At 54.9% G+C, this 27,551-nt stretch overlaps 1 protein-coding gene across 1 annotated transcript in view; it reads right to left on the bottom strand.

Annotated features, from left to right (window-relative positions):
- BSN (bassoon presynaptic cytomatrix protein) overlaps positions 1-27,551 on the bottom strand; it is a gene marked incomplete at both ends in the record, with an annotated part of 87,609 nt that overhangs the window by 30,041 nt on the left and 30,017 nt on the right. Inside the window, one exon of the mRNA XM_082004711.1 lies at positions 11,164-11,946. Within this exon, the coding sequence (XP_081860837.1) occupies positions 11,164-11,946 (783 nt within the window). The remainder of the gene's footprint in view (positions 1-11,163; positions 11,947-27,551) is intronic.

Raw genomic sequence — 27,551 nt, 5'->3', positions numbered from 1 at the left:
GTGAAAAAACGAGCTGACGGAAGCATCGGGCTGGGTAAGAAAGCCTGTATCAGCACCGAGGAAGCTGCAGCATGGCTTTCGGTCTGCCCAACGGAGCAGCTGCTGCTAGGCACATTTTATAGCAAAAAAACCCCAGAGACACATAGGAAAACGAAGCTGTTTCAGTGTAAATAGCAGCGGCAGAGATGATGCTCCGCGTCGAACAGGTTCACGGAAAGCTGGGAAACGAAGGGGGAGTGGACAATGCAGGGACGTGCCTTTCCCTACTCTGCTCTGTGAATAAAATGCACGCAGGGGAAGCCGGGGTCCACAAGATCCAGGAAGCTGGACACCACGACGGCAGGCGTGCAAAGGCTTTTAAGCAGATGAAGAGGCAGATGAACCCCCTTTGGGGGGGTCAAAGTGCCTGTAAAGGTTTGGTACCCCAACTCCCCTGCACGCCGGCACACGGGTCCTCGGGAGCCATCCCAAGAATTTCCTTTGGGAGAGCAGAAAATAAATATAAATTACTAAAACAAACAAACAAACAAAAGTTTCTAGCATCTAAGGTTTTGCATCTAGCACCTGCCCTGGGGTGTCACGTGGGCACCCAGCTTCCACGAGGATCTCGCACCTCCAGAAATCAAACTGTCCCTGTGGAACATTTCCCTCTCCAGTTAAACCAAAAATGCATTTAATCATGTGTTTCCAGTCAGTTCCTGACCCCTCTCTCTGAAAAATCATTCAAAAGGTGCCTGCGAGGTGGCCACGGGCCACACTAATAGGTCCACCACCAAGAGTGAAAATCAGCCGGGATCATGTACGAGCGAAACATGAAACATCGCTCAAAATCTCCATTCAGAGACCTGCACAGGCTCAGAGCCTTGGTGTGCTTCAAAGAAAGCCCTTGCCTTCATTTTCTATTTTGCGTTTATTTTTGCTGCAGGCTGGTACCACCCACTTCCCCAGCTCATCAGCCCAGCAACCAGGCCAGGAGGAGGAAGAGGAGGAGGAGGAAGCAGCCAGCCACTTGGTGCCTGTCCCCCCCACCCCAAGTCCGTTCAGCTTTTTAGCTTTTAACATGCTGTAAGGTTGTTTGGTGGTTTTTTTAAATAAAAGGCTGAAGTGCCCTGGCTCACGCTGCTTGCTCCTTGCTATCGCCCGGCGAGAGGATCACTGTCCGTGGGGCACATCGCACCAGAGCTCCGTTGCGCCCCGGGCGCTGCGGCAGCGCGGAGCCCCAATTCCCCCACCAACGTTAATTATACAGGGCTTCCCGTCCCACCAGGGTGAAAGGTCCCGTCTCGTGGGAGACCGGAGTTTACGCTGCGACGCAGGGAGACTCGGGGAGAGGGATGATGGCGAAGGCTCAGCTCTCCATCCCGCACCTCCTGGCCGTACCGCCACCCTGACAGGACCAGGCTGCATCCCTTCAGCAAAGCCCCACGGCCAGTTAACGGAGAAAGAAAACGAGGGTGAGGCATCGCCGTGGTCGAGTTGTAGATACCGTAAAACTGTCTTTCAGGTCCTGTTGGCCCTTGGAGAAGGAGACAACCTTCACGGACGTGCGCGCAGCTGATGAAGGCTTGGGCTTTCTTCAGCAGCACGGTATCAACGTGCCTCCGGCGCCAGGCGGACGCGCTGCCCGTGGGGGCTTGCCCTGTCCTCGGGCTTTACTGATGACGGTTTTGACATGGGAGTCAACACAAGAGCCTGGCTTGAGCTAGCGATGCCCATCCCCAACACACACATACAGCCGGTAACTCCATCATCAGCATCACCGTGGGCTTCCTCCCCAGCACGCCCACACGCTGCACCGTCGGCAGTCCATCTCCTCACCCTCATTTTCTTCCATGGACCCTTACAGATGCTAAAGACTGGAGGATACAACTGCAAAATGCTACTGGGTTCACTACGAGAAACAATTGTGCCTTGGAAGGTGGATCAACACCAACAAAGTTGGTGCGAGATGCTCCCACCACAGCTGGAAAACCATGAAAAAACCTGAAAAACAGCATCTCCACTGCAGCCCGGCCCTAGAGCTGCCTCCTCCTCAAGCCACTCAGAAATCCGGTGTTACAAAGTTAATTAAACGCTCAATTAAGTGTCCCAACATGTTCCCAAATAAAATTATTAACATGGCATGTTATTAAAAAAAAAAAGAAGAAAGCTCCAGGTTGCATAATGGCTGGCAAGCACATCAGGATAATCTGTGCCTGCTCCCCGGGGGTGGAAACAGGAGCTCAACAGCCAAAACTCCTCATCATCTCCAGCAAAAAGAGCTGTTTCTCTCGCTGCCCATCACACCTGCAGACCAAGGCTCTGATTCACATGGCCCCACCAGCCTCACCGTCTGCTGCTGGTCCTGCCTGGACACCGCACACCTCCACCGTCAGTCCCCACGGTGCTGCTCAGAGCAGGCTGCTCCGAAGGTCCCCCCCAACCCAACGCCCTTCACAGACGACTTGTCTTCATAAGAGCAGTGTCTACCATAGGGAGAAGTTTTCAACCTCCAGCAGCAGCCCCTGCTGTGGGCAGCGGAGGGGTCTCGTGACACAGAAGCCCACACGCCCCAGGGAGCAGTTTGGATTTAAGACTCAGTGCCCTGGACTGTCCTCCCGCATCCTACCGGCCCCAGCAAGTCATCCCACCATGCCGAGCGTCGCAGACGTGGTCCTGGCCAGGTGCCACGGGAACCTCTCGCTTCGGCCCCACGCGCCCGAACAAGATGTCCGCTGAGGTCTGCGCCCACTCCCTGCGAGCGGGGCTCACCGGACGAGCTACGGGGACTTCCCTGGGGCTGGTCCTGCAGCGAGCACCAGTAATGCTGCCCAAATCAGCAGAGAGGCACGGGGCTGCAGGGCTGCCCCACCAGCACAGCTGCCAGGTCTGACTCGAAGGGCAAAGGCAGAAACCCCTGTGCTAGAACCAGGTACACCTGAATTTTGTGAACCAACTGGGGTTGGTTTTTTTTTTTTTTTGCTCTTATTTATAAAACCCCTTCTGGTATCCATAAAACACTACGGCAGCTTTAGCTTGTCCTGCCTCCCCTCTGTGCTTTTACTTCGCCTATTTTAGCTGCCTTCAACCTTCCACCGTAACTCTCTTCGAAGCTCCTCAGGGTCAAGAAAGGCCCTAACAAGGCGCGTGGGGGCAGTTATTGATCTTCTCTCAGTCTTTCCCAGAGTGGCTCTGAACCGTGAAACCTCAGTCAGGAGATGGAAAGTTACTCAGACCCTCCCCAGGTTGGTGAGTTTTAATATTCACGGCACCCGACGCTTGAGAACATCAGATCCTCTCGCAGCGATAGCCCTGTAACGTCTGTCCCCGCGCCCCCGCTGCAAGGGCGCGGTCCCCTCCGCTCACTCGCGGGTGGCTTGAGCGCGTGTGTGAAGGGTGAGTCTGTGCCACGAAAGTTTCACGGACAGAACACCACCGCCCCTCGGGAGCGGATTCGCAACGCCTGCCGCAATAAGGGTCTGCTGGGAAAGGCAAAGCTGAGCGGGAGACAGGGGCTGGCATGAAGACCTACCCGTGTTACATGGGCAAAAAAGCATTTCCCTAAACCGTTCCTTTGCCTTTCTAGGAAACACCGTGATCCGTACCGCACAGATGAAGTTTCACCATCAACTAAAGCAGAACCCAATCCGCGTTGCTGCCTAATGGGGCAATACCAGTTGCCCTTTGCATTCCCAGCCTGAGCGGTGGCAGGGACCGGCAGAGCCTCCCTGCCCTCGGCTGCGGTCGCCGGCCCGGCTCAGCTACGATTCACGGCGAGGCGGCGGGTCTTGCAGGTTTGCCCGCAGCGCCAACATTGGAGAACACCGGCCCACGGGTCTTGCTCGCGCTGGTTGGTTGTTGGGAGCAGCCGGGGGCTGTAGGACTGAGGCAGCGGCGTGGGCAGCGGGCACGGCGGCTGCCTGCACTCTTAGGGGCTGTGGAGGAGGACATCCGTGGTGGAGACTCAGGTAGCACGTCTAGCCCTGGTACCCTCCTGACTTGCGGCACCACGGGCTGGCCCACAGCAGCAATACTGACGCCCCAAAAGCCAAAGGGCTCCCTGTTTTAAGCCCGAACCTTTGCACTGCCCGCTCCACAGCGAGCACTCAGGCTTTGCTCTTGACTTACCCACCAGCCTTCCCGGCAAGACAGCTCAGGAGGACACCTTGGCACGGCTGGCCCAGGCAGCTTGTTGGCCTGGGAGCACGGCAATACAACAGGCAACGGCTCCAAGCCCTAGGGCACAGCAAATATGCTCTGGAAAACCAGCCTGGCATCGGGGAAGCATCATTCACTTCAAATACATCTTCATTTAGAAGCCGTGAAGGCAGAAATCCCTTACCTCGCTCGGCCGCTGCCGCCCCTCTGAACATAGAGTCTGGTTTTATGAGCCATTGAAAGCAATCTGCAGGCACGGGCAGCGGCTCCCCGCGAAGCATTAATCAGCAGGGCTGATGTTTGTCCGTTAATAAAATAATTGCATCTAAAGGAGGAAAGGAATCTGGAGATCTGGGGTTGTGGGGTTTTTTTTCTGATTAAAGAAAGGAACAGCGATTCTTAAGGTAATTTTCTAAGCGGCCAGAAGCTGCAAGCAGGCTCAGCAAGGCAAAGCCCAGCTTTGGAGCGGTCCTAGAACCTCCAAAGTCAGGACCAGCAGAAGACAAGTGCCTGCAGCAGAGAGGGAGGTAACGCCTGATGCCCTGCAGCAAAACCAGCAGCGGGGCCGCGACAGCCCCAGGAACGCGGGTTGCATGGGTGGGACGCCCGCGGACGCTGCACATCACCCATCTGGTGGGCCTCCGCTCTCGGCTCGGGCTAGTCCGCGGGTTGCACGTCGCCACCGACCCCCAGCCCCACCTCAGCCCCCCCGTACTTGCCAGGGGCACCGGCGGGGAGCCCGGCCTCGCCCAGCCCAGCAGCGGGAGCCGGCTTAATTACAGCAGCACAGAAAACGCCCGAGTCACAGCGAGCTGTTAATTACCGATCCGTAAAGGGACCCCAGAGCTCACCAAGGTGAAGCCGCCTCGGTCTCGCGCTGTCACACGCGGCGCTCGCGGCTTGACTTAAGTTTATGTGACTGACCTGAATATTTATACCCCTGGGGCTGGGTTATTTTTAAAGAATCAGGATTTCTACACAAAAATTCAGAAGAAACCCAGCAATTACCGCACTCTGCAGCCCACATCTCTGGCCACCTCTTCCTCCTGCAGGAGACTCCGGGGTCTAAGCCCCTGCTCCTCCTGCCGTCCCGCCGCGGGGATGCGGGTGTCCCAGCATCCAGCCAAGCCCTGGGGACGCCACCAAGCTGTCATCGCAGGACGCCCGATTTCAGGGAAAACAGCCTCAAAGAGGTGACTGACAACAGCCGCTCCCTGCTACGTCAGGGGCTGCGGAGCGTGTCCGACCGTACCCTCCGTCCCTCCGAGCCCAGTAGGAACGACAGGACCCAGATTCCCACGGAAGAACGATGCCAGTGCGCTTTACGCGCCTGGCCCTGCTTGTGACCCACCTGCCCCATCACCGCAGGCAGGCGGGCGGCTGTTTCAGAAGGGCTTTGTACGTGGAGCCTCACATGGAGGAAGGACACGGGGCCGTCGGGGCAGTGAGCTGCCAGCTCCCTGACACGGGTGCTGCCCGCGTTCCCGAGGGCAGGAGGCAGGTTTTCACTCGATCCTGCTCTTCCCTCCGGAGGGAGGCGGCAGGGCTGCCCGGGAGCCACGTGAGGCCCCAGCCGCTGGACCGTGCCACGCTGGAGGCACTCTCTTCACCCGGCTAATCCTCTTCGGCTGGGGGCTACCAGCTACTTACACGCCCAGCGAGAGCAGGGGTCCTCGGGCAGGGCACGGGGCAGCATGGCACACCGGGGCTCGAACATGGGCTCGCGGCTGCCGGCTCCCACCTGCAGCGAGGGCAGGAGCCCGACGCTCCTCCCCGCTGGCTTTTCTCCTCTGCCATGAAACCCATGTGCCCACACCAAAATAATTTTGGCACAAACCTTTCTCCAGCCCCCCTTCCCTAACCCATCCTCCTGCTGCCGGCACCAACACCCCATTCTGCGCAACGGCTGATCTCACGGAAGGCTTTTTCCTGGCTTGCTGAATGCTGTTTTTCGTGGGCGTTCGAAAGGAGCGGCCACGGCTGCTTCTGCAAGGAGGGCAGGCTTGGCCCCATCCTCGGCACCTCAAACCTGAGTGGCGCAGCCTCAGACCCTGGGCAGCTGCTCTGCTCGGGACCCGATTTCGCCCGGTGGGAAGTCTTGGAGCACGACGGAGCGAGAGGCCCAGGGCTTTCGGGAAAGTATTTGATAACGGGGATTCATGAGCGCATTGCAAGAAATCCATCTGCACAGGCTCGTTGGTACCTGGCTGCAGGTACAAGGGGAGCAGCAGAAGGGGAATGTGTCCCAGGAAGGACTCAAGCAAACGCTGCTCCTGCATCTTCTTGACTTGTGGTACCACACCCAGGATAACGCATATGCGATATGCATATAATACATTATATACGCATATAATAAGGAACCTAACAGCATGGACTAGTGAGACCAGACAGGGAGGTGCAGCAGCATGCCCACGACAACGCAAGTGTTATAAAAAAAGGATGCTTTTTATAACGTGTGGGGAAAGCAGGAAAATAAACGCCATTTTAGGATCTGGATGTGGTGTGGCAAGTACCACAAACGAGTAAAAGGACCTTCCTGAGGGTCAGGCGCTCGCTGGAGGTCACAGCCTGGTGCCCAGGGACCAGCAGCATTCTTCAACGAAACTTGTCACCACTAACATTTCAGGCTGGTTAATTAGGCAAAGGGGCATCCTGCCATCCTTATTTAGTAACACAACATGCATAGTTCATTCGTTCCTTAATACAAAACCCCTGGAGTCATTTGGGGTCAATCAGGGTTACAGGAGAGCATCCTGCATGCGCAGGACAAACGCGCTGCAAGCCGGCTCTTGCCAGATCTCTTGCTCCCTCAGCAGACTCTGCCATAAAGAGGTGTGATTTCTTAAATGCCCAGCGAAACAGCCCAGCACTCACTCTTCCCGCAACAGAAACCTCTTTCCTGCCTGCACGTCACCAGGCTGAGGCTGTAGGGAATCTGGGAGAGTCCCAAAGCACCAGCCCTGACTTGGTGGGAACAGCTCACGGTGCTGTTCCCGGGAGCCAGCTCCCGGAGGAGGTGCGATGAGGTGGGAGGGAACCCCAGGCACCTGTACCGCTGGTAGTTCACATCAACAACTTATTTAAAGCTGGGTAGTGTGCATCAGGGCGAGCAAGCAAAAGAAGTGGAGGTCAGGTACACTTTCGGGCTTCCTCTCTCTGCTCGTTGTCCAGAGCTTCCAGAATCATTATGGAAAAGACCTTTAAGATCACCAAGTCCAACCACCAACCCAACACCCCCAAGCCCACTAAACTATGTCCCCAGGTGCCACATCCACACGTTTTTTGAACACTTCCAGTGATGGTGACACCACCATTTCCCTGGGCAGCCTGTTCCAATGCTTGACCACCCTCTCCTTCAAGAAATTTTTCCTGATATCTAGCCTAGTCTAGCCACGGGCCACCACAGCCCACACGCTTCTCCTGGGATGCGCTGCCAAAGTTCTTCTTCTCTTATTTTCTTCTCTTTTGCTAGGTTTGAGGGCACTCGGCTGGATGAAGTGCTGGGGAGGAGGCAGCTCCTTGGATACCTCCCCAAGTGGCTGCAGAGGGTGGGAGGGGACAACAGGGACCCGGAGCCTCCAACTCCATCTGTAGATCAGGAGTGGGATGGGGATGAAAATACCATGGGTAAATAACAACACATCTTTCCAGGGAAATCAGAAGTTTTAGGGGGTGCAGATAGGGGCAAAAGCCTTCCCTGCTTTCTGCATTTCCCTCTCGATTTTCTTCTCCTCATTTCATAAGGGCGATCATCAGACAGCAACACCTCCTGCACTCCTCCCTGCTGCTGAGTATGGCCCAGAGGTTTGACCAGTTGCCCGTCCTGATGTTGCCTGTGTACCCAGCTCGTTGGGACCTGTCACGTCCCGCCGGTCGCCCATCCACATGGCAGAACACACACAGACGTGCAGCAGGAGGTCTGCTTCCAGCGGCGTGCGGCAGCCTACCATGGTCTCACCTCCACCAGCAGGCTAGTACATCTCGTGGGGTCTCTCTAAGCGTGCATCTCCTCCATATCCCCCTCTCCCTTTCTCAAAGATCTGCTCTGGCCAGACGGTCCCTCCACGATCCGCCTCAGCCACTTGTGGGGACTATTCCTCAACGGCCGCGATGAATTTGGAAGTCAGCACATGCTAAAGCACTGGAGATAGCGGGTGTTAGGACGCTCTTCGCCCTCAGCATTACGCGTGATGTCACCGAGGAGCCAGGGTCCCCAGGGAAGCGGCGCTGTCAGCATGCCCTCCGGCTCCCACCATACTACCGGGGTCATCCAGCTCCCCAGCATGCACCAGTTCCAGTCTGAGCGATGCTTCCCACTGAGCTGCGGCAGCCCACACTGGTACGGGGAGAGCGGGCTCCTTCCGCGCGAGTTCGTTAGTGCCTCCCTGGCAGCGGAGGTGACCTCGCTAGCGAAAACGCTTGTCCTGTGCGAGGATGCAAACGTGGAACCACAATGACGCCCAGCCCACCGACAGCACTGTGACAAAGCCTCGGCTGCTTGCAGTGACGGTATAACTGTATTTGCAGAAAATGCACGCTTTTAGCGCTGTTTCGCTGCAAAACTCCATCCTTCCTCCAAAAACCAGGCCGCCGCAGCCCGTGCCCTCTCCCTCCCTGTGGCTTAGGCTGTTTGAAGCTGGGGCTGAAGACTCTGCCCAGGCTCCAGTGGCCCATAGAGTGGGTGCTGCCCTGCTCACCTGCCACTCACGCTCCTCCACACATACCAGACCCGGGCTCAAATCCCCTCCCCAGTTTTCACACAACTTCCACGGGCAGTTTACAGTCAAGGTCCTAATTCATAAAGCAATTAACGGATCAAGCCTTGCTAGTTCAAAGAGCAAGTTCTGGTATTTGTGTGAACCTCGGAGCCTGGGACAAGCTCACATGAGCTGAAGGCAAAAAGAGGATCAGACCACAGAGCAACTTTCTCAGAAGATCAAGCAAAACCTAAAGCCCAACCGTGTTAAGAGATCTTGTAATGTTTTCCTTTCCTCAGAAGGACATTCACAGCTCAAGTGTTGCATTTCTTCCTCAACTCTTAAATAAAAAAAAATCCCAAAATAAACCAACCCATCCATTCCAAGCCGGATAATGATTCTGTGTAAATGGAAACAAAACCCACAATACCACAAAGACCAGGTGGGACCTCACTGTGGCTCTTCGCTCTATGTGAAGGCACGTGGATATCGCAGTGATGAGCGGCTGCAAGAAACCCTAAGACGGACATACGTCCATGGGTGAGTTGCCAAGGGTGTCTGAAGGCGTTTACTCAAGAGCTGAAGGAGTCAAGCTGAAGAGTTCAGCCTTCAAAATCTGAAATTTAATCCCAGGTGTCAGCTAGTGACCCTGGAGACAAGCGCTGGGGAGAGGTCACCTTTCTGTGGTACCTGCAGAGAGCACCATGTTAGTGGGTACAACCCAAGACCAATTTAATTCTCTAATTAATTGATTAACTAACAGGCGGGTGCCGAGGGGAGCACGTTAAAGCCATTTCACCAACCCATGAGCTTTCTGAAGCCTGGAAACACACCGTTGCCCATGGGCATGCCAACGCGGGGCTTCAGCGCTCCCCAAGGGACTGAACACCTGGACACCTTCTTTTCTCACCCAAGCCCTCAGGGTAGGAAGGAGGCAGCGGTAGGAGCAACAAGCAGAGCGTTTCCATGGAAAACGGCATTATGTACGACGAGGCGGCCATCTGATGGGTTTACACCTCCAACGCGCACGCTGTGCACCGCGCTGGGAGAGCGGCTCTCCTCCACCATGAACACGAATGACACGAATGTGACTGTGAACAGCAGCAGCTTCAGGAAGAGGAGGAAATTACTGGGTGTAATTGAAACTGCGGGGAGGAGCTAGGGACATAAAATGTAATTATCCGCCATGGAACGGAGCCAAGATTAGCAATCCTACTTCTGGTCATTTAAAGTTCCCATTAACTTTTCCATGCGCTGATGATACCGGTTTTGTGTCTTACTGGCTGCGAGATGCAGCACTTCCAGAAGAAAGCCCTGGGCCTCCTCTCCTAAGGGTCTCAAATCTCCTGTAGAGGAGGGGGTGAGGGTCTAGAGTTTAACAGAAGCCTTCTCCAAGGGTCTGGAAGATCTCCCTCCCTAGCTACCAAGGTAGAAGGAGTAGGAGGATGCTCCAGCTGAGCCCCAGTTGCACCACTCCCCTCCAGGCGTTGGTGGCTAGAGTTGGCCAAGGTGCCTTTTTGGTACTCGAGAAGATGATCTGGGTGGGCGCCACAACAATTCAGAGACTTCCTCGACTACAGCTGGCAAGACTGGGTGGACCTTGGCCCACCTCAGCCTGCCTTCTCCTCTCCTTGCGCTCCACCTCAGCAGGTTGCAAGACGCCCAACCGATTCACATCCAAACAGCATTGTGGATGTCTCCACATCCATCCCGTGCCCAGCCCATTGCCCTGCCCTGCACCCAGGCACAACAGAGCAGGGCCCTTGCCATCTGGAGAGAGCAGCAAACTCCAACGGGCCATTGAGTGCCCTCAGCTGGTGTGAAATCCTCTTGCTGAGGTCCTGCCACTTTCCCCACCGCCTTTCTCCTTGCACCATTCTCCTTGCACCTTCACCACCTGAGGATGCAGGAGCCGCAGAACATCCTTCCCCAGCGTCACCCCAAGCCTGGCGAAGGCATCCATGCACAGCACCAGAAGGAGGCTGACTCTGGCACCTGCATGGCCTGTTTCTATTTTCTCACCCTTGGACACCTCTGGGGAGCTGTGGGCTCTGCTGGGGGTGCCCCAAAACAACAGCCACCCCTTGCTCTGCTTGCGTGAAACCAGCATGAAATCAGTGCACACGTAAGAAATCCACGTCTATGTCAAGAGGTGGAGGACCGTGGCCTCCAGCCCTGGGGCTTCCCCCAGGAGGGACTTGGCGGCAGCAACTTTTCAAAGGCTTTTTTAACCCTTTGAAGGAAAATGCGCCATCTTTTCTCCACCTTAAGTGAGGAGAGAGCACTGACCCTCGGATCAGAAGGTGCCCGCCCCCGCCGGCCCCCTTACCTCCACCAGGTGAGGTGTAGGGTTGAAGCCACACATGTTGCAGACCTGCTGCTGGCAGGTCGTGCAGGTGTTGTAGTTGGGGGGCTCGCTGGAGCCCACGTTGATCTCCGCCTTGCAGAGGGGGCATGAGACCCTTGCTTTCGGCACTTCCTTTGGCTTGGCGCCCTGCTCCGGCTTGCCTGGCTTCACGGCCGGTGCGGCGCCAGCCCGGCCCTGTGCCCCCGGGGCTTTGGGACCAGCTGCTTTGCTGGCGTCGCTGAAGACGATTTTTGGAGGCACTTTGCCAGGAGACGGCTGGCTCGGAGAGGGGGCCTCTGGCTGGACGGACATGAGCGTGCTCGCCTGGGTCAGGAGGGACGCCCCAAAGCCAAAAAGCTTCCCTGTGAGCCCCTCCTGGGGCTGCTCTTGTGCTCCAGCCCCAGGGGCCGGGGCAGCAGGCTTCGCCCCCGTGTCTCCCGTCATCTTCCTCTGCTCGGAGGAGGAAGGCTTGGCTTGCTGATGCTGCGGGGAGGACCTGGCCGTCTCCTGAGGTTTTGGCTGGCCTTGGCTGCGCGGTTCCCTCTGCGGCGTGGCGGGGTGAGGTTTGGGTGGCTCGGGCGGCAGGGCGCGGGCGGCCGGCGGGGACTTATCCGCACCCAGGGGTGGTGGGTGCTTGGCTGGGGAGTGGGAGGGGGACGGTGAAGGAGAGTGCAGCTGCTGCTGGCTCTTGGAGCGCGGAGCGGTGGTCATGTCCATCCCCAGCGCCCGCTGCATCTGGCAGTTCAAGCACAACCATTCTTTGACCTGCGAGACAAGGAAAGGACACGGGCAGTGAGCAGCAGGCAGGCTACAGCCGCCCGCGGGCAGCCCCAGCACGCCCTTAGCTCCCCCAGAATGAACCCTATGGAGCTACAGGAACAAGCCATCCACCCCTGAAAAAACAGGGGTTTCGCGGCGGCTGCGATATCCCACCCAAAAATTTGGCACCGCAGCCCCTGAGGGGGCGCGGGTTCTCCTCGCATGACGCTGGGCAGGCAGAGCACCGACCGGCGAGTAAACGGTTAATTTTCCCTCTTGCCGTGATGAACTTTTGGATGCAAATGAAAAATACAATTCTCCCTGGCTAAGCTGTGATAAACGGAAGACTTCCCCCCTCGAGAGACGTTCCCTGTGACACGCTAATGGCTGAATTAAGTTAATTAAAGAGGCCGCGCGAAAGCTCTGAGCCTTCCCATACGAGGAGCCTCCAGGACGCTCGGCGGCCGTGCAAATATTAATATCTAGCGCAGTCAGCAGCACAAGCAGGTCTGTCTGCAAAAGATTTCTCCGAGACAAGCAACTAAGGTGGCAAAAAGGACCAGAGCATTCCCAAAAACTGGGGCAGCACCCAGGGCAAGTGGTCCCAGAGCACGGCACGGGGTGTTGCACCCCACGGGCCAGCGCGTGCCGCGTGGGGTGCGGTGTTCCCTGCCTTTCATCTCAGCAGCCGTCTCCTCATCCCGGTGTTAGGGACCAGCTCTAAAGCGCGGTGTAATTCCCCATGGCCGAGGCATTGACCGCCCCATCGCTTCACCCAGCCCCACGCCTCCGGGTCCGCGTGGCCTTTTTGGTTCTGCCGTCGGAGGCACAAGCACTGAACCACCGATTCACGACGTGGCCACAGGGTTTTTCCCTTGGTTGCCCCCCCCCCGGGGTTGCACGTTGGCTCCGTGCTCTTCTCCGCCTTCGCCATGCTGGCCGAGCTCCCACTGTCCCCACCAGCCTCTGCTCGACGATTTCAGTCGGAGCCGAGCGAAAAGCAGCCTCAATTTTTTCGCAGCAATTTTGCGTTACATCGCTGTTTCTCCAGGCCGTTCCAAACGAGCCCCATTATATTTAGTTCCTGAAAACATTGCTTTAGCTTTTATAATTTCTTATGGTCTTGCCATCTCTCTTCTGGCATACAGAATTCCCCGTGTTATTTTTTGCTTTCACATCCCCTGGAATTTCTTCCCACTATTCTATTTCAGGAGAGCGTCTCCTGAAATCCCACGAGCTTTGCCCGCCATCTCCGATTAAAGGAGAACCAATCCTTCCTATTCAGGCTCTCTCTCCCCACAAAGTTCCCAGTATCCATGAAATGCCAATCTTCCCTCTCCACATAATCTCCTTACTCATGCTTTAAGACCAGCCGGTGAGGTGGAAACTGGGGGAAAAGGGGATCTTCCCAGACCCGCCGTCGGGGCTGTTCGCACCTGGATTTTTAAGGGACTGCGACCACAAGGTACGTGGCAAAGGACACGCTCCACGCTCCTGGTTTTGTACGGTCTGTATTTATTGTAGCCTGGCACAAGATTTAGCTTATTTTCTGGAACAGGAAGAATACTTTGCCACTCTCCTGTATAAACTTCCAAACAATCAGACAAAATACTGAGGGAATTCAACTGATTGCTCTTGACCGTCGGCCAGCTTTAACGGGAAGCAAGAGCTGTTGGTGAATACCGCGCAGCTCACAGCTCCGGCTTTGCTGGTTCACCCCGTGCCCGCGCCACGCACCGTGCCCGCTTTGCCCCTGCTCAAGGCTTGCGCAGGAGAACTGCTCCCCAGGCGCCGGGAGGGACCGTCACCGGGTCTTGCGGCCACGCAAGCCACGTACGGCTCGCGGTCAAGCCCACCAGGATCCTCCTGAGCTCAGGGGCTGGGGAACAAGGTGATCATTGAAGCTTTCTCGCTTTCCACAATAAATCTGGCTTACGCGACCAAGACAAGAAAATGCTGGGGGCGTTTCAGGTGGGATAGAAACCACCGAGTTGCCCTCGGTGCCTTGGTAAGCAACTTGCCGAGGAACGACTGTCCTGAGGAGCAGGAGGAAGCTGCAGGGAATACAGTGCGCTCCCAGAGCAAGCATTTGAAATGTAAAATTTAGTTGGGATTATCACAGATTGCCTGACTGGCCTCTACTGATGCACCTGATGACATGACGTGTGGATTACACAGATCAAAGACGACTTAAAGGATCCCAGAGGGAAGATAGCAAAGAGGAAGGGCCAAGCTGTCTTTGCCAAACATCCTTCCCCCAAGAAAGAGAACGGAGGACAGGAAAGCCTGGGTGTAAATCTTTACTAATCCAACCCCTGAAAGTTTTGATTTGGTGGAGTACCAGGCAAATGAGACACAGGTATACATGGAGAGGTGGACTACTCGGTGGGCTTGCATCACCATCCTCTAGATGCTCCTCTTCTTGCCTGCAGACTCGTCACGCAGGAGGAAGATGGTCAGAAAACAGTACAGAAACAGAGGCAAGAATAGGAAAAGAATAATTTATCCTACTACTTCTTCATCACTGCTAACAGTCTAGGTAACTAGCAAAATGAAATGTCTATTCACGAGAAGAGAAAAACCTGAATTATCGAAAACATTAGTTCCAGGCTCACCTTGTGGGAATGCTGAAGTCACCATTATACCCTAAAATATGGGGAGGTAAAGCTTGTGGTCTCTTGAATACCCTGAGACTGCCTGCTCAGAGCATGCTAATCTCCCTCATCCCAGGAAATCAGACTGGGGCAAATACTGAAAAATACAAAGAAAATGGAAATGTAGATGATAGCACTGAAACCAAACCGATTCCTCAAGGACGAGCGAACAAGGCCAGCCAAAAGTGAAGGTGGCTGCTGTGCAAAATGGAGGACACCATTACAAAATCAGCAAATATCGGAGCTCAGCACACCAACATCAACCAACTGAAATGAGAAGCTGTGAAGTTCTTAAACCATATGAAAGCAAAGGAACTTCAGGAAGAAGTCTCTTGGGGAGCAGTAGGAAGGACTGATCGAGGGCACTGGGGACAAAGGCCATCCTAGAAAGGACAGAGGTCCATCACTGGGTGGAGGTGGTAAAGCTCTTAATGAGACTGATACGGCAGAAGGGCCGTAATTACTGTCGTCGAACATGTGGGAGGAAGCAGGATAACACTCATTACGAGGATGAAGCATTTCCAACTTATTAGCAACTGAGAAGAACATTCAACAACATCCACCAGCACCAGGAGATATTTAAATTTGGCAGATCTGAATAATTTTGCATCCAAGAGATCTAAGAAAACTGCTGTGTGCTGATGTTAATTTTTAAGAGGAAATTTTAGAAGACTGGAAGAGCCTTCTGCTTGAATATCCAAGAAAGCAGAAGTATGGCCTGAAGGGGACAGCTAGCCAGATATCTGTCGAAGACAGAAAGACAGCACTGGATTCAGGCAGCAGAGAACTGAAGAGCACGCATATACGCCAGTCAACGTGGTTTTAGGAAAATAGGTCACGGCAAGCAAACCCGATTTTATTCTCTGCACATTTGATATCAGTAATGCAGAGAAGCAATATCCTTGATGTCCAAAAGGTGTTCTGACCTAGTAACGCATGAAATGCTGACCAAAAAAAAGCACTATAAAATATGAATAGTGAACATGCTAAATGGATTTCAGACTAGTTACCTGGCTGATCTGGGAGACATCAAGGATTCACCACTGCTTAAGTATCTCACGATAGCTAGCACCACTCACACACAGCAGCTTTTGGTAAAGCATCCATGAAGATGAGCCTCTGCTGCCGGGCAAACCTGCGCTTGCTCCGTGCGGCAAGCCTGGAGCTGGAGGTAGGAGTGGGGAGGTGGCTCAGCCTCCTCTTCCAGCACCGAGGGACTCCCACAGCCCTCAACAGTTCCACACCAACATTTTAAGAAGATTAGTAAAAACTCTGGGAGATACAGGCCGGATCTGTAAGAGTGATTCTAGGGATGCAGAAAATGTCTGAAATGAGAGAATTAAAGAGGTTGATCTTTTTCGTTTATCAAAGAGAAGATTAAGAAGTGACTTGATTACGATACAGCAGCACATTCAGGGGAAACAATATCAGGTACTAAAAGGTTCTTAATTAGGCAGAAAAAGGCATAAAAAGAACTAATGACTGGAAATGGAAGCCAAATATCTTAAGCATCACTTTTAACAGCAGATGTTTCTAACCATTAAAGCAAATTATATACATGCTGTTGGGCTCAGCAGAAGACTCGAGGAGGTGAAGCTCGCAGGCCTTTCATCTATAGGGTATTTTATAGCCGTACTGATCCCAAAAGCTTTGAAAGTTTGAACCATCCCATCTTTGCCGTCATTTGGGACGTCTGCATCCAACGCCTGTGTACCCAGCCCCCGTACACAGCGCCCAACGCACCCGCGACCCTCACCCTTCCCACGGCAGACCCCTGCGGCGTCCCGGACCGTTCCTCTAGCCCCCTTTCCAAATCCTGCTATTCCCTAAGGCACGGACGGGTCTGCAACCTGCAGCACTTGGGGGACCACCGCTGCCAGATGTGCCTCCCCCTCTCAACGCCGTCCTGCAGCTGTGAGCACGGACCATTTGCAAATCCCGTTAGGAATGAAAGCTCTCTCATCAGCCTTTCCTTAAAAAACAAAACAAAACAAAAACCTGTAGCAGGAATACGGACAGCACATGCTGGCTGTGCCCAGGGCAGATTTAAACACCGATAAGAATTTTAGATGGGCACATGCACGGTGGGCCAGAACCTGACCCTCTGCAGAGGGGTGCAGTACAGGAGAGCAGGGCTTTGCACATATGGGGGACCAAAAAGCATCCCCGTGCGCTGCAGCTTACCAGTCCCTCTAGAAAAACACCCAGAAAAGCAGCCAGCTAAAAATCATCTGAAGTGATAGAGACAGCTTGAGTACATAAAGCTTTTAAAGTTATTCTAACACCACCTATTTTAGGAAACTATGTGGAAACAGCCTGTCCCCTGGATTTGTTACCAGGAGATGCACGGGAGCGCTGGTAAGGCGCAGGTTGTTTTGTACTCCCGAGGTAAACCAATACAGCTCTCAAAGTATCTCAAGTATAGAGTTCAGCCTTTGCAGTAGACAGGAGAAGCTTTAAAATGAGCTATAAGCGGAAAAGAATTCTCAACTGAATGGCCGAGTTCTCTTCAAGTCAAAATTTGGGATTATGAGGAAGAATGATTCTGTCTTTGCTGAGGGTTGGCTGTTCCGGACCATTTGGAGGTCATTCAGGATGCTGTCCTGCTACGTAAAAATAATAAAACCAAATAGAATAGGAGAGAATTAGATGACCATATTTAAAACTTTGGAGACTTGAGACTGAAGGGTAGAGCTGGTGAGGAACCAATTTACAACAGCTCACTGCAGCCGAAACCATCTGACCTGGCTACCTATGCAACCCTCAGAGGAGGCCACTGGGCGCTTCGGGAGCACAGTTCGTTTGACTTGGTTTAGATGATTATTTTAGGCTGGGAAGAAGAGTTCCCAAGTCATCACGAGTCAAGCATGGCTAATCCCACCCAAGGTTGGCCACTTTGAACAGGACGGAGCAAGGGAGCTTTGTTTAGCAGAAGATACAAACCATCCCTCCTCCTCTGGTGTGAGGCAACACGACGGACAACTAGCTGAAAAACGAGAAGCTGAGTTCATGGGAAATCAGAGGAGAAAAGGAGCGTGGGTTTTCTCCGAGTTGCCCAGAACATGCACACTTAATATTCTACAAAACTAGAAATCCTGGGGAAAAAAAAAACAAAAAACATGTTTGGGAAGAGTAAGACAGCAAGCCTTCGGCAGGAGCTCTTCGACTCCGAGAGCCCTGAGCTGGCACCTGCCCCAGAGCCACCCCTCACGGAGCCAAGCCCCAGCAGATGCACCCCAAGGCCACAGTCAGAGCTCTGCCTTCTACAGGCACCAGTACAGCCAGAACTAGAGAAGTATAAAAATAACCCAAGCTGGAACTGGGTAACGAAGGTGCTGTGTTAATCAGGCTAGCAGGGAGGCTCGAGGCCAAGATGACTGACCGGATGAAGACGGGTTTCATTAACGGGTGCTACCGGCTTATCCCGGCGGCACACTGCAGCAGCCTGGCCTCTCCCTAGAGCTGCCCGTGACCTGCTCGCGAGCGTCCTTACGCGCCTCCGATTCACCAGCTCTGCCGGCAGACGACGAACCGTCGCCTCGGGACACCAGCCGGTCAGCAAAACGCCCGTTCCCCTCCACGCCTCCCGCGTCTGCGCTGGAGGAGCTCGCCGAGGGGGCACGTCTTGCCTTCTGCACCGTCACGCTGAAATCTGCCCAAGCCACGTGCCCTGCAATTAAAGCCGCATCCCGATCCAAGAGAGGAGGCAGTGCCGGAGGCGGCCCGCGGCTAGCGAGCGGAGGGAACGGCGAGCCGCGGCGGGGAGCGGGGACCCTGCCGGGCAGCAGGAGGTGGGAACGGCTGGAGGAGAGCGGGGAAAGCTCAGCAAATCCTGGTAGAGCTGCCGATGCATGAAAACAGCTAAAGGTACCGTGTGGAGAAGGCTTCCCACACCACCTCCAGCCGGCTGGCGGAGAGTACGACAAATATGTGCCTTATCCCGAGGTTTTGGGGGCGTTTTTTCAAGCAGGACTGTTGCCTATCTCTCCTACGGCAACGCAGGGGCAGCTTGCCGCAAAGCTCGCGCGGCCAGGGTAGGACGGCAGCCCCCGTTCAGAACAGCGTGTGCGCGCGCAACGAGAAGCTGGCGAAGCATCCCGTGGGAGGCTGCAGCGGCGGGTACCAGCCAGACGCTGAGCTGCGGCGGGGGAACGGGCAACGTCGGGAGATGAAGCCTCCCCAAGGCGCCTCTGGAGGACCAGGAGCGGCTCAGGGTGCAGGAGCTGTCGCCTGGCCGCGGTCACGCTGCACGTCAAGACGTCGCCGAAACTCCAGGCGCGCGTCCAGGTGGAGAGGAGGCGGGTGCAAAGACGCAGGCAGCGTGGGCTGGAGCTTCCTGGTCCAAATCCAACGCACAGTTCGAGGAGAATCCAGGGCTCCAGAGGGACTGTGCAATTAGGGGTGTTTCGGCACTTAATTGACGGGGGAATGGGTCACCGGGGCACTTCTGGAAAAGGCCACCTTATGCTTGTCTTTATCTTCAAAGACCTCAACCCGAACAAAATCTAGCCCGTAGCGCTCCTGCCCAGAGGGGGAAGGCGGCGAAGCCGTGGGTAATCATCCTGCTAATGCCTGACAGAAAATAATAACTGGCTGGCTGGCGAGCGAGAGGAACCAACCCCCAAACTCATCTCCTCCAACGCAAACAACAGATGGGAAACCGCGTTTGTCCGGAGAACTGAGCTGCGGCGCCATTTCCATCCCCTTCGGCACTTCTTAACCAGGTTCCCTTAAACAAGTCCCCGAACTAACCGGGCACTTCTCCTCTCCCCGAAGGGGGTCGGGAGGCACCAACCCGCGCGAGGCCCTGCAGACCCTCTGGGGTTTAAGCCCCCCGCGCCTCGCCGCTGGGACGGCCGTTGCCCACGCCACGCGGCCACTGAGGCGGAGGGGAAGCAAACGGACATCCGGTAACGGCCGCCTCCGGTCCCGCTCACTTATCGGCTTCTGCAGAACTAAAATGGCAGCCCGGGAGGGAGCGGGGGAGCTCAAAACTTTCCGTTCACCGGTACCTCCTGCCCGAAGCAGAGAAACGCATGAGGCCACGGGGCTCCTCCGGGCGCCCTGTTGCAGCCTTGCCTGCGAGTTTCCGGCTCCTTCGGGAATCCCGGACAGTTACAGCAACAGGAGATAATGGCTGTAGCTCAGGGAATAAACTAAACAGCCTTGAACATTTGACGGTCCCTTTGTGCCCCAAACCTCGCAGTACCTTGGCAGCATCAACATCTGAGTGCGGCACGGAGGCAGCCAGGGCGGAGAGGATCGGGATCCTGTGAGCCAGGAGAAAGCATCCGGGATGGAAGTTTTAAAAAAAAATATAAAATAAGGACAATCCTGGTGCTGAGGTAAATAACCCAAAGTACTTCCAGAGGCAGTCACAGACCAGGTGTTACGGCCTCACGTTTTCGCCAGACCGAAGGAGCGGTAGGTCTCATTTATCCTGGGCCGATACGTATTTATGAGTGAAGCCACGGGAATGAACAACTTCTGCAAATGAACACATCTGAATGGATCAATGCGTCAAAGCAGAATGTGTTTTCTGTTTTATTGGTTTGTGGTTTTTTGGGTTTTTTTATTATTCTGGATTAAATATGTAATAAAGGCTCTTGTAGAATTTAAGGCCTGAAGGTAGACAAGCCATTGCACAATCTTTTTACATACCTAAACAGATTTAATTGCTCAATTATTCTAGATAAACATGATAAGTTCCCTGCCGTGAATAATTTATAACCCAGCTAGCCACACCATCTGTGAAACGCAAATCTACGGCCGCGGCAAAGGAGAAGCAAGCGGATGCCACGACCCCGAGACTCCCCGGCTCGTTACCGAAGGCTGCCCAGGGCCTGAAATCGCTGAGACGGCCCCGACCTCCGTCTGGGTTACCGTGTTGCTCTGAGGACACAAATACTGAATAAATTAGTTAATTAGCTCATTAAGTTAGGACGTGGAGGTAGGAGGCGGCGGGCGCAGTACATCCCCCCCACTTCCCTCCGTGGTCCGGACGCCTCCGGGTGCCCCGCGCGGTCCTCCTCAGGGGCTGGCCGTGCTGGCTTCTCCAGGGGTTTCCTTAGATGGCCACGACAGGGCTTAAGAGCCGCCGCCGAGCCCGGCGGGACGCGGCGTGCCGGAGGATGGAGGCCTGCGGGGGCCTGCGCTCGGGACGCCGTGGAGGAGACCGAGGGGGATGAAAGGTTCCCGTCCAGCCCGGACGTACCCCACTCGGATAGGAGAGACCCGAGAGAGGGACCTGGAAGGCATCCAGAGGAAGGGTTAATCCCAAACGGGCGATGAAGCCGTCCCAGGCAGCCCCGTCCCCAAGCTGGCGGGTACGGAAGCGCAGCGCTGAGCGTCGCCCTGGGAAAACCGCTCTACTGACCGCAGATTGACGGGTAGGAGGGGCAGGTACCACCTCCGGGCTCCCGCGACCCGGCACGGATGCCGAAGGCTTTCCCACGGCGCTCGGGGCCGTACCATAAAACCTGAAGCATCTTTCTGACTCTCCGAGACGCCGGTGCGAGGCGCTGGGTGGGTTTCCTCCAGCCCGGGCACCCAACGCTGCCTTTCCTCGCCCTGCTCTTCCCGGTAGATGCTCCCGCGTCTGAATTTTATTTGCGCTGCTGCTTTGTTCCAACACACCTGCGTTAAAGGCTTCGGGATTTCGCCCCGGCGTTCGGCAGTGGCGAGGAGAGAGGGCTGCAAGGGCCTCTGAAAGGTTTTCGGCTCCATCCCCTGCCCCTGGGCAGGGTCAGGCAAGCCCGCCTCGCTGCCGACAGATGTTTGTCTAATTTGGTCTTTAAAACTTCCCATCGGTTGTGGATTTACTGGGTGGGCAGAGAAAGGGGGAATAAGGGGGCTTTGGCTTAAGTGACCTAAACTGCTAGAAAACGTTCCCAAAATATTAACCTCAATCTTCCTTGCAGTCTAAGTCCATTACTTGCCATCCTACAGACAGACCACAAACACTGAACAGCAGCTATTTTATCCAGTGAAAACAGCCTGCGGCCACCTCCCAGCCAAAGGCATCCGCCCAGGGGAGCGCGTCGCCGCAGCAAACCATCTCCTCGGGGTGACCGGCCACCCCCTTCACGCTGCAGAACTCTTGGTCTCAATCCCCCCCTGGGGCTCCACGGCCTTCGAGACACAATTAATGGTTTTCTGCGTTTCCAGGTACCGTTTCTGTGCGTTTTTAGGAGCTGCTCGGGCAGCTTTGGAGGACTGCGTGCTGTGAAATGGGTGCATCCCATCAAAGCAGCCTACAGACCACCCGCCCCCAGACCCACCTCCTGTCTCGCTGCCTTCTGGAGACCTACTTGGGTGGCCCTGGCACCTGAAACGGGCTTACAAGTATGGGCCACGAGCACCCGAAACAGGTTGTCCAGTCACCAGCTGCCTGTTTTAATAGGTTAGAAGAGGCTTTCTGCGTTGGAACGCCCAGCCCCATCCAAACGCACCCGCAGCCAGCTTGAAGTCATCGTCTGCTAAGTAGAATATACCAATTCCAACACACACACACAAAATCCGTAAACAATTGGAATTTGAGCAGATACCTGTAAAGTCGCATCACTGTTAACTGGTTTTCATAGCCGTTACATAACCTCTAAGAAGGGAATACTTAACTGCAAGCCAGTCTACAACAGTGATCACCCTGTCTTCAAAAAAATTTACTAACGTGGACAAATGCAGAGCAAGATTAAAACCGGTCATTCACATCAGGAGTTTTTGCTTGCTGGTCTAAAGTCATTATTGCCGTGGAGACCTAAAGCGACGCACCCCAGAAAGGTATAAACAGAAAGGGCCCCGCGATGCGCGAGGCCACCTCTTCTATCACCACCCAAGCCAAAATATGGAGTTACCCAATTAGGGGAGCTCTCTGCTGCCCTCCTGATGGGGGGCTCAAAGGATGGCCATGGAACAACCGGCCAGCCCCATTTCAAATGCGGGGCAAGCTTACAACGAAAGCTAGCTTCGTTCTGCTCAAACGAGGGGCTGAGTCCTTGATTGCAAAACCAGAAACCATTACAGAAAAGAAAAAAAATTCAAACAGAAATTGCTCGGTTAAAAAAAAAAAATAAATCACAGTGGCAAATCTTTCCTACACCTTTTTGGGCTGCTTAGCTTTTCTTTGAAATATCTCCGAATGACAGCAGCTTTGGGTCAACACAAGGACCCAAACAAACAACAGGAACCCCAAAACCCACCATGCAAGAATTCTCTCACAAACGCCCTTTTTGTGCAAAGAAGCCGCTGTCAGCCGCTATTTTAAGGTTGCCGTTAGCCCTTTATTGCCTGCGTGACCAGCTACCGCACCCCGCGGTGCACAGGGAGCGCCCGCTGCCGAGCTACAGCAACGTTTCCGGCACCGGTGGCTGCAAAGAGACGACGGAAAGAGAGAGATGGAGACATATTGGACGCTGGTTGCACGCAACCCAAGCGATAAACATCAGAGGAATAAATCAGGTTGCTCATTTGAACAAAGCGTTCAGGAGCTCCTCAATGAGGGCATCCGTCCGTGCTAGCACCACCGACAACTCCGGCTGCAGGAGCAGGCCAGCGTTTAACGAAGTCTCAAATTAACTCATGGGGCAAATAAAAAAAAAAAAATCTTCTCTTGCACGTAGATAGCGTATTTTTGATTAAAGTACCATGGCGGGGACAGGCAGCTATCTCCGGGCAGCCTCTGACAGGAGCGTTCTGAGAAGGCGCACCGTTTCGCTAAAGGCGTTTCTTACTCGAGCCTTATAGCTCAATATGTCGGCCGTAGGCGACGAACACGCCCAGCACCCCCACGCGGGGTCCAGTCCACCGGCGCTGCCGCCGGAGCCAAGGAGCACGTCGGACTAGGCGCCGCGCGGCTCCGGGAACGGCACCGCTCCGCGTCCATCCAGACCGCGAGGAACCTACAGAGGAGCAAACTGCGCGGTTCAGGCCGATTGCAGCCCTCTCTGATTTGCTCCAGTGCCAATTAGAAACGGCTTTGGGAAAGAAAAAACAAATCTTGTCCCCGCGAGTGTAATTACCAGCCACGGGGCTGACTCTGATCTATGGTGCGTTTCTCGCGGGCGAGATAAGGGGTGCGACCGCTGCTCCCCCCGCGTTCTGCTGGAGGGGTCTTGCTCCTGATTTTCGAGTGTTGCGCAGCAAAACCTCTGGCTGAACGGTGGGAGCTGCGCCGAAGGCTGGCAATCTGACCCAAACTGCCTTAAACTGGGCAGATAAGGGACGGATCGGCTGGCAAGAGGCAAGCAGCAGGATCCCTGCGCTGGCGGGGGCGGGGAACATTTTACATCCAAATAAATACCACCTTCCTATAAGCTTTTTTCTGCCCACAGCCTTGTCTGTTGGTATTAAACACCATGCCCGGCCAGCATCGTCTGCGGGGACGCCGCTCACCCAGGGAGAGGGTCGCGCTGTGCCGAGACCCGGCGGGACGCAGGCACGGTGGCATGGGGCCGTGGCCAGCAGCTGGAAGACACGGGAAAAGGGACTGGCTGGAGAAGAAGGGTGACCAGCTTGAGTTGGCCAAAAGCATCAGGAGGGGCGACGAAGCCTTCCCTTTGTAGAAAAAAAACCCCAAAAACCATCACACCCAACGCTGGCTCTTGGTTGGGGCAGCAGGGCTCGGAGAGCACGTAAACGCGGTGGTTGCCGGAGCTGTTCAGAGCCCTCCAAACGACATGTCCTTCAAAACTGTCGGATCACGGGACTTTTCTGGGCAGCCCTGTAAAACCTTTACGCCCAGGATCTGCATAAAGCATTATCTCAACACGTCCCACGGGTCTCAGTGAGAATTTAGCACCTGGAATTAGTTATGGAAAACAGCATTTCAGAAGTTGCCGGATTTTTTTTTTTTTTTCTTGCTAATTCAATAAAGCAATAACGATCGTCTGCTGAGAGCAAGTAATGGGATCCCAGGAGCAGCTCAAAGACAGATGGCAGCAGCAGCATGCCTGGTTGGTAATATTTCTCAAAGCGCCCTCCAATTTGAAAGCCACAATCATATCATCTGGAAAATTAATACGGCAGGTCAGAACAGAAGGTAGAGTTTGTAAAAGCTAATTTTGGGGCTATTAGCTGGCCTGGCCCCGAACCTCAGTGCCGACCTGGGACTCTAGAAAAAAAACAAATAAATACGGATTCATGCCCTGGCCTGCCAGAGGTCCCTTGGGACCAGATGAAAGCAACGTTTCTAGGTAAAAAGGTGAAGCCCTTGGTGGGGGAACCTCTCCTCTGCCCCAGCACCGTTGGTCTTGCATTAGTAGGCTGTGTTCCACCAAACACCAAGGGTATTTGCTCTTTGCAAAGCTCAAAAGGTTTCGCAGTACGTAGAGGATGCGCTGCCCATCGCTGGCGAAGCGGAGGCAGGCGTGCTCAAGGACAAGCCTCTCCCCATAGTAAGTATGCTCATTCTTGCTGAGGAATCCAGAAATTCAGGTAATTCAACTCTTCCTCAGGTCCTCGGGGTCATAATAACTACTAGTTTTTAGCCAGACCTTTCTACTAGACCTGGTATTTTATCTGCTGGGCATTGTGCTGTGTCCCCAGGGGGAAGGAGCAGCAGTGCCTTCCAGGAGATCAGGAGAGAGGTGGGGTGTCTCTCAGGGAAGAAAGAAGACGTGGTACCTCCGAAAGGACACGAGGGGCTGAGCAGAATCCACGCGTGGCCCAGAGCCACCATGCAGCTGGTTTCGCAGGAGCCGCACGCCTGAGGAGCTGCCAGGACGTGGCCTTTCCCGATTCCCCCCGCCTCCACCTTTAGGCTTCGGGGGGCTCTACAATTAAGAAGAGGCACAAAAAAACCCCCAAAACTCAAATCCCAAGGGCAGCTGCCATTCCTAGAGCAAAGCCCAGCAGTGCTCCCCACTCTGGCACGCCGAGCTGGTTGCTGCACCGTACGTGCACCCTTATACATTTGCAGCCTTAGCAGGTTTTTAACAGGGAATGCGTGCTGAGCCCGTGTTTTTGCGAAGCCGAGGTACGTGCAGCGACAAGCTCTTTTGCTCTTCGGGGACGGGGCTTCAAATCGCTGCTCGCTCGTGGCAATTAAAACGGGCAGAGCGCCGCCGCCAACTCCGCTAGCCTGTGCTGTGACTGATGCGAGCGCCGTCTGCAGCGCTTTGATAAGGACGTTGGATGATTCAGAATAATCGAGGCTTTGCTGAACATACGAGCCCAAGTGTTTGCGCTTCTGTTTCCGTCTAACGGGAAAAACATGTCCTGCTCGTTAGAAGGGGGAGAGGGTGGCTGTAGGTAGGTGGGCACCAAAACTTCCTCTCCACAGGAATGATGGGCACGTCTGTCCTGCCCACCGCTCGAGTCTTCCATGGAGGTCTCCAACTCAAGGGTCTGGCCAGTCTAACCCCATGGCGTGGGCAGAGCAAGGGGGTGACAGAGCAGGCGGGAGGGGAGCAAAAAGTCAGTGTTAAGTCTTTTTCCCACCTTGGGGGAATTCTGTGAGCTGCGACGGGGCGGCAGGGCCGCCACACAAGAAGTTGGGGCTCAATTAAGATGCAGAAGACGGAGGTCAAAGTGAGCTGGGAGCAAGGGGAGGGGCACACTGGCTCTTCAGTCTTCAAAACTGACTTCCAGCTGGTTTAGTGCCATGTTACATCCAGGCCTTAACTCGTTTTGACAAACCTTTAATCCCACAGACCCGCTGCATAGACTACTCCCATCCCATTAAGACCACATCTTTCCCCATCGAGCCATTCCAACAACTTGGCTCTGATGTCACCCGGAGCAGAAAGCCAAGCCGCCGGCACAGCCTATTCACAACAAGAACCGAATCCAGAAGTGAAACATCCCACTCTTTGGCTGTCCTTGATCAAAAGGTTTACGGCCTGATAAAATGGCATTTCAACCGGAGCTAAAATAACCACTTTTCATAGCCCCGTTAGCCCCCCACCCGCTCAGATAAGGGCTGCCCACGGGCACGGCTGCATGAGAAGTCTCCAAGACGAGGAGCTGGGTACGACAGGAGGGTGAGGTTCAGGAGCGAGCCTGTACGAGCTTGAATTAAAGTGGTGGGGAACACCTCACCAGGGGCGAACTGCCGTCCCACAAGCACCTTACTGCATTCACAGGGCGTTCTCAGAAATTTCTGGTACTTTTCAGTCCACCACACTACGTAAATCCCCGATCAGCACCTAAACATGACCACGGCCAAGAGACAGACAAAAGACAGGGTCAGGAAGAAGGAAGCCGGGTTTCCGGTGATGGGAGCCCACGCAACTCTATAAAACGGTGACAGCGATCGGCTAAAATTCAGGTCAAAAGAGATGCTGAGATGCCACCACCTCCACCAAACACCGCTATCTTTAAGGACCGGACGGACCGTCTGTGTTGTCACCAGCTGGGGTTGGAAGAGCCGCATCACGGCGTCCCCTCCTGTGCTGGGGCTGTCCTGCCAGGCACCCCTCCGCCGCACCGCAGGGGAGCGTCTGGCACCCCCCACTACCACCACCCTGCTCTCTGCTATTTGTGGCAAGATGGCAAACAGGAATGGATTCGGCTGGGATTGACTCGATCCTCGTCGAGGCACTGACAGCCCTTGAAGTTTCCTCCTGAGCGCTCCCCGAAGGCAGCACGGCGTTGGACCGCCAAGCACACGCCGCGCAAACGAGACCGTGCCACGAAGCCCCGCGCAGTCGCTGCTCTCTGGGACGTCTCACGGGCGGGACGCGGAGGGACGCTCAACCACGTGCGAGACTTCACGTGCTCGACGGGTAGGAAAACCTTCGGCAGCGTCCACGTGAGCAAGATCGCTCCGTCAACCACCGCAGGCTGTAAATGCTCTTTATCCTCTGCCTGGGGAAGTCCGGGGGAGGGAGCGAAAGCAGGCGGCAAACACCGCGAAGCTTTCCGAAACTCTGACTCGGTATCCCGCTCCGCTTTGGGGAGCCCGAGAGCCGTTTCTGATCGGCGGCTTGCTTTTCTTTTTAATGATAAAGTGATACACGA

The sequence above is a fragment of the Phaethon aethereus genome, assembly GCF_964289735.1.
Source record: "Phaethon aethereus genome assembly, chromosome: 11".
NCBI lineage: Eukaryota > Metazoa > Chordata > Aves > Phaethontiformes > Phaethontidae > Phaethon > Phaethon aethereus.
The sequence above is the reverse complement of the archived record's forward strand: the minus strand, read 5'-3'. Positions and strand labels throughout refer to the sequence as shown.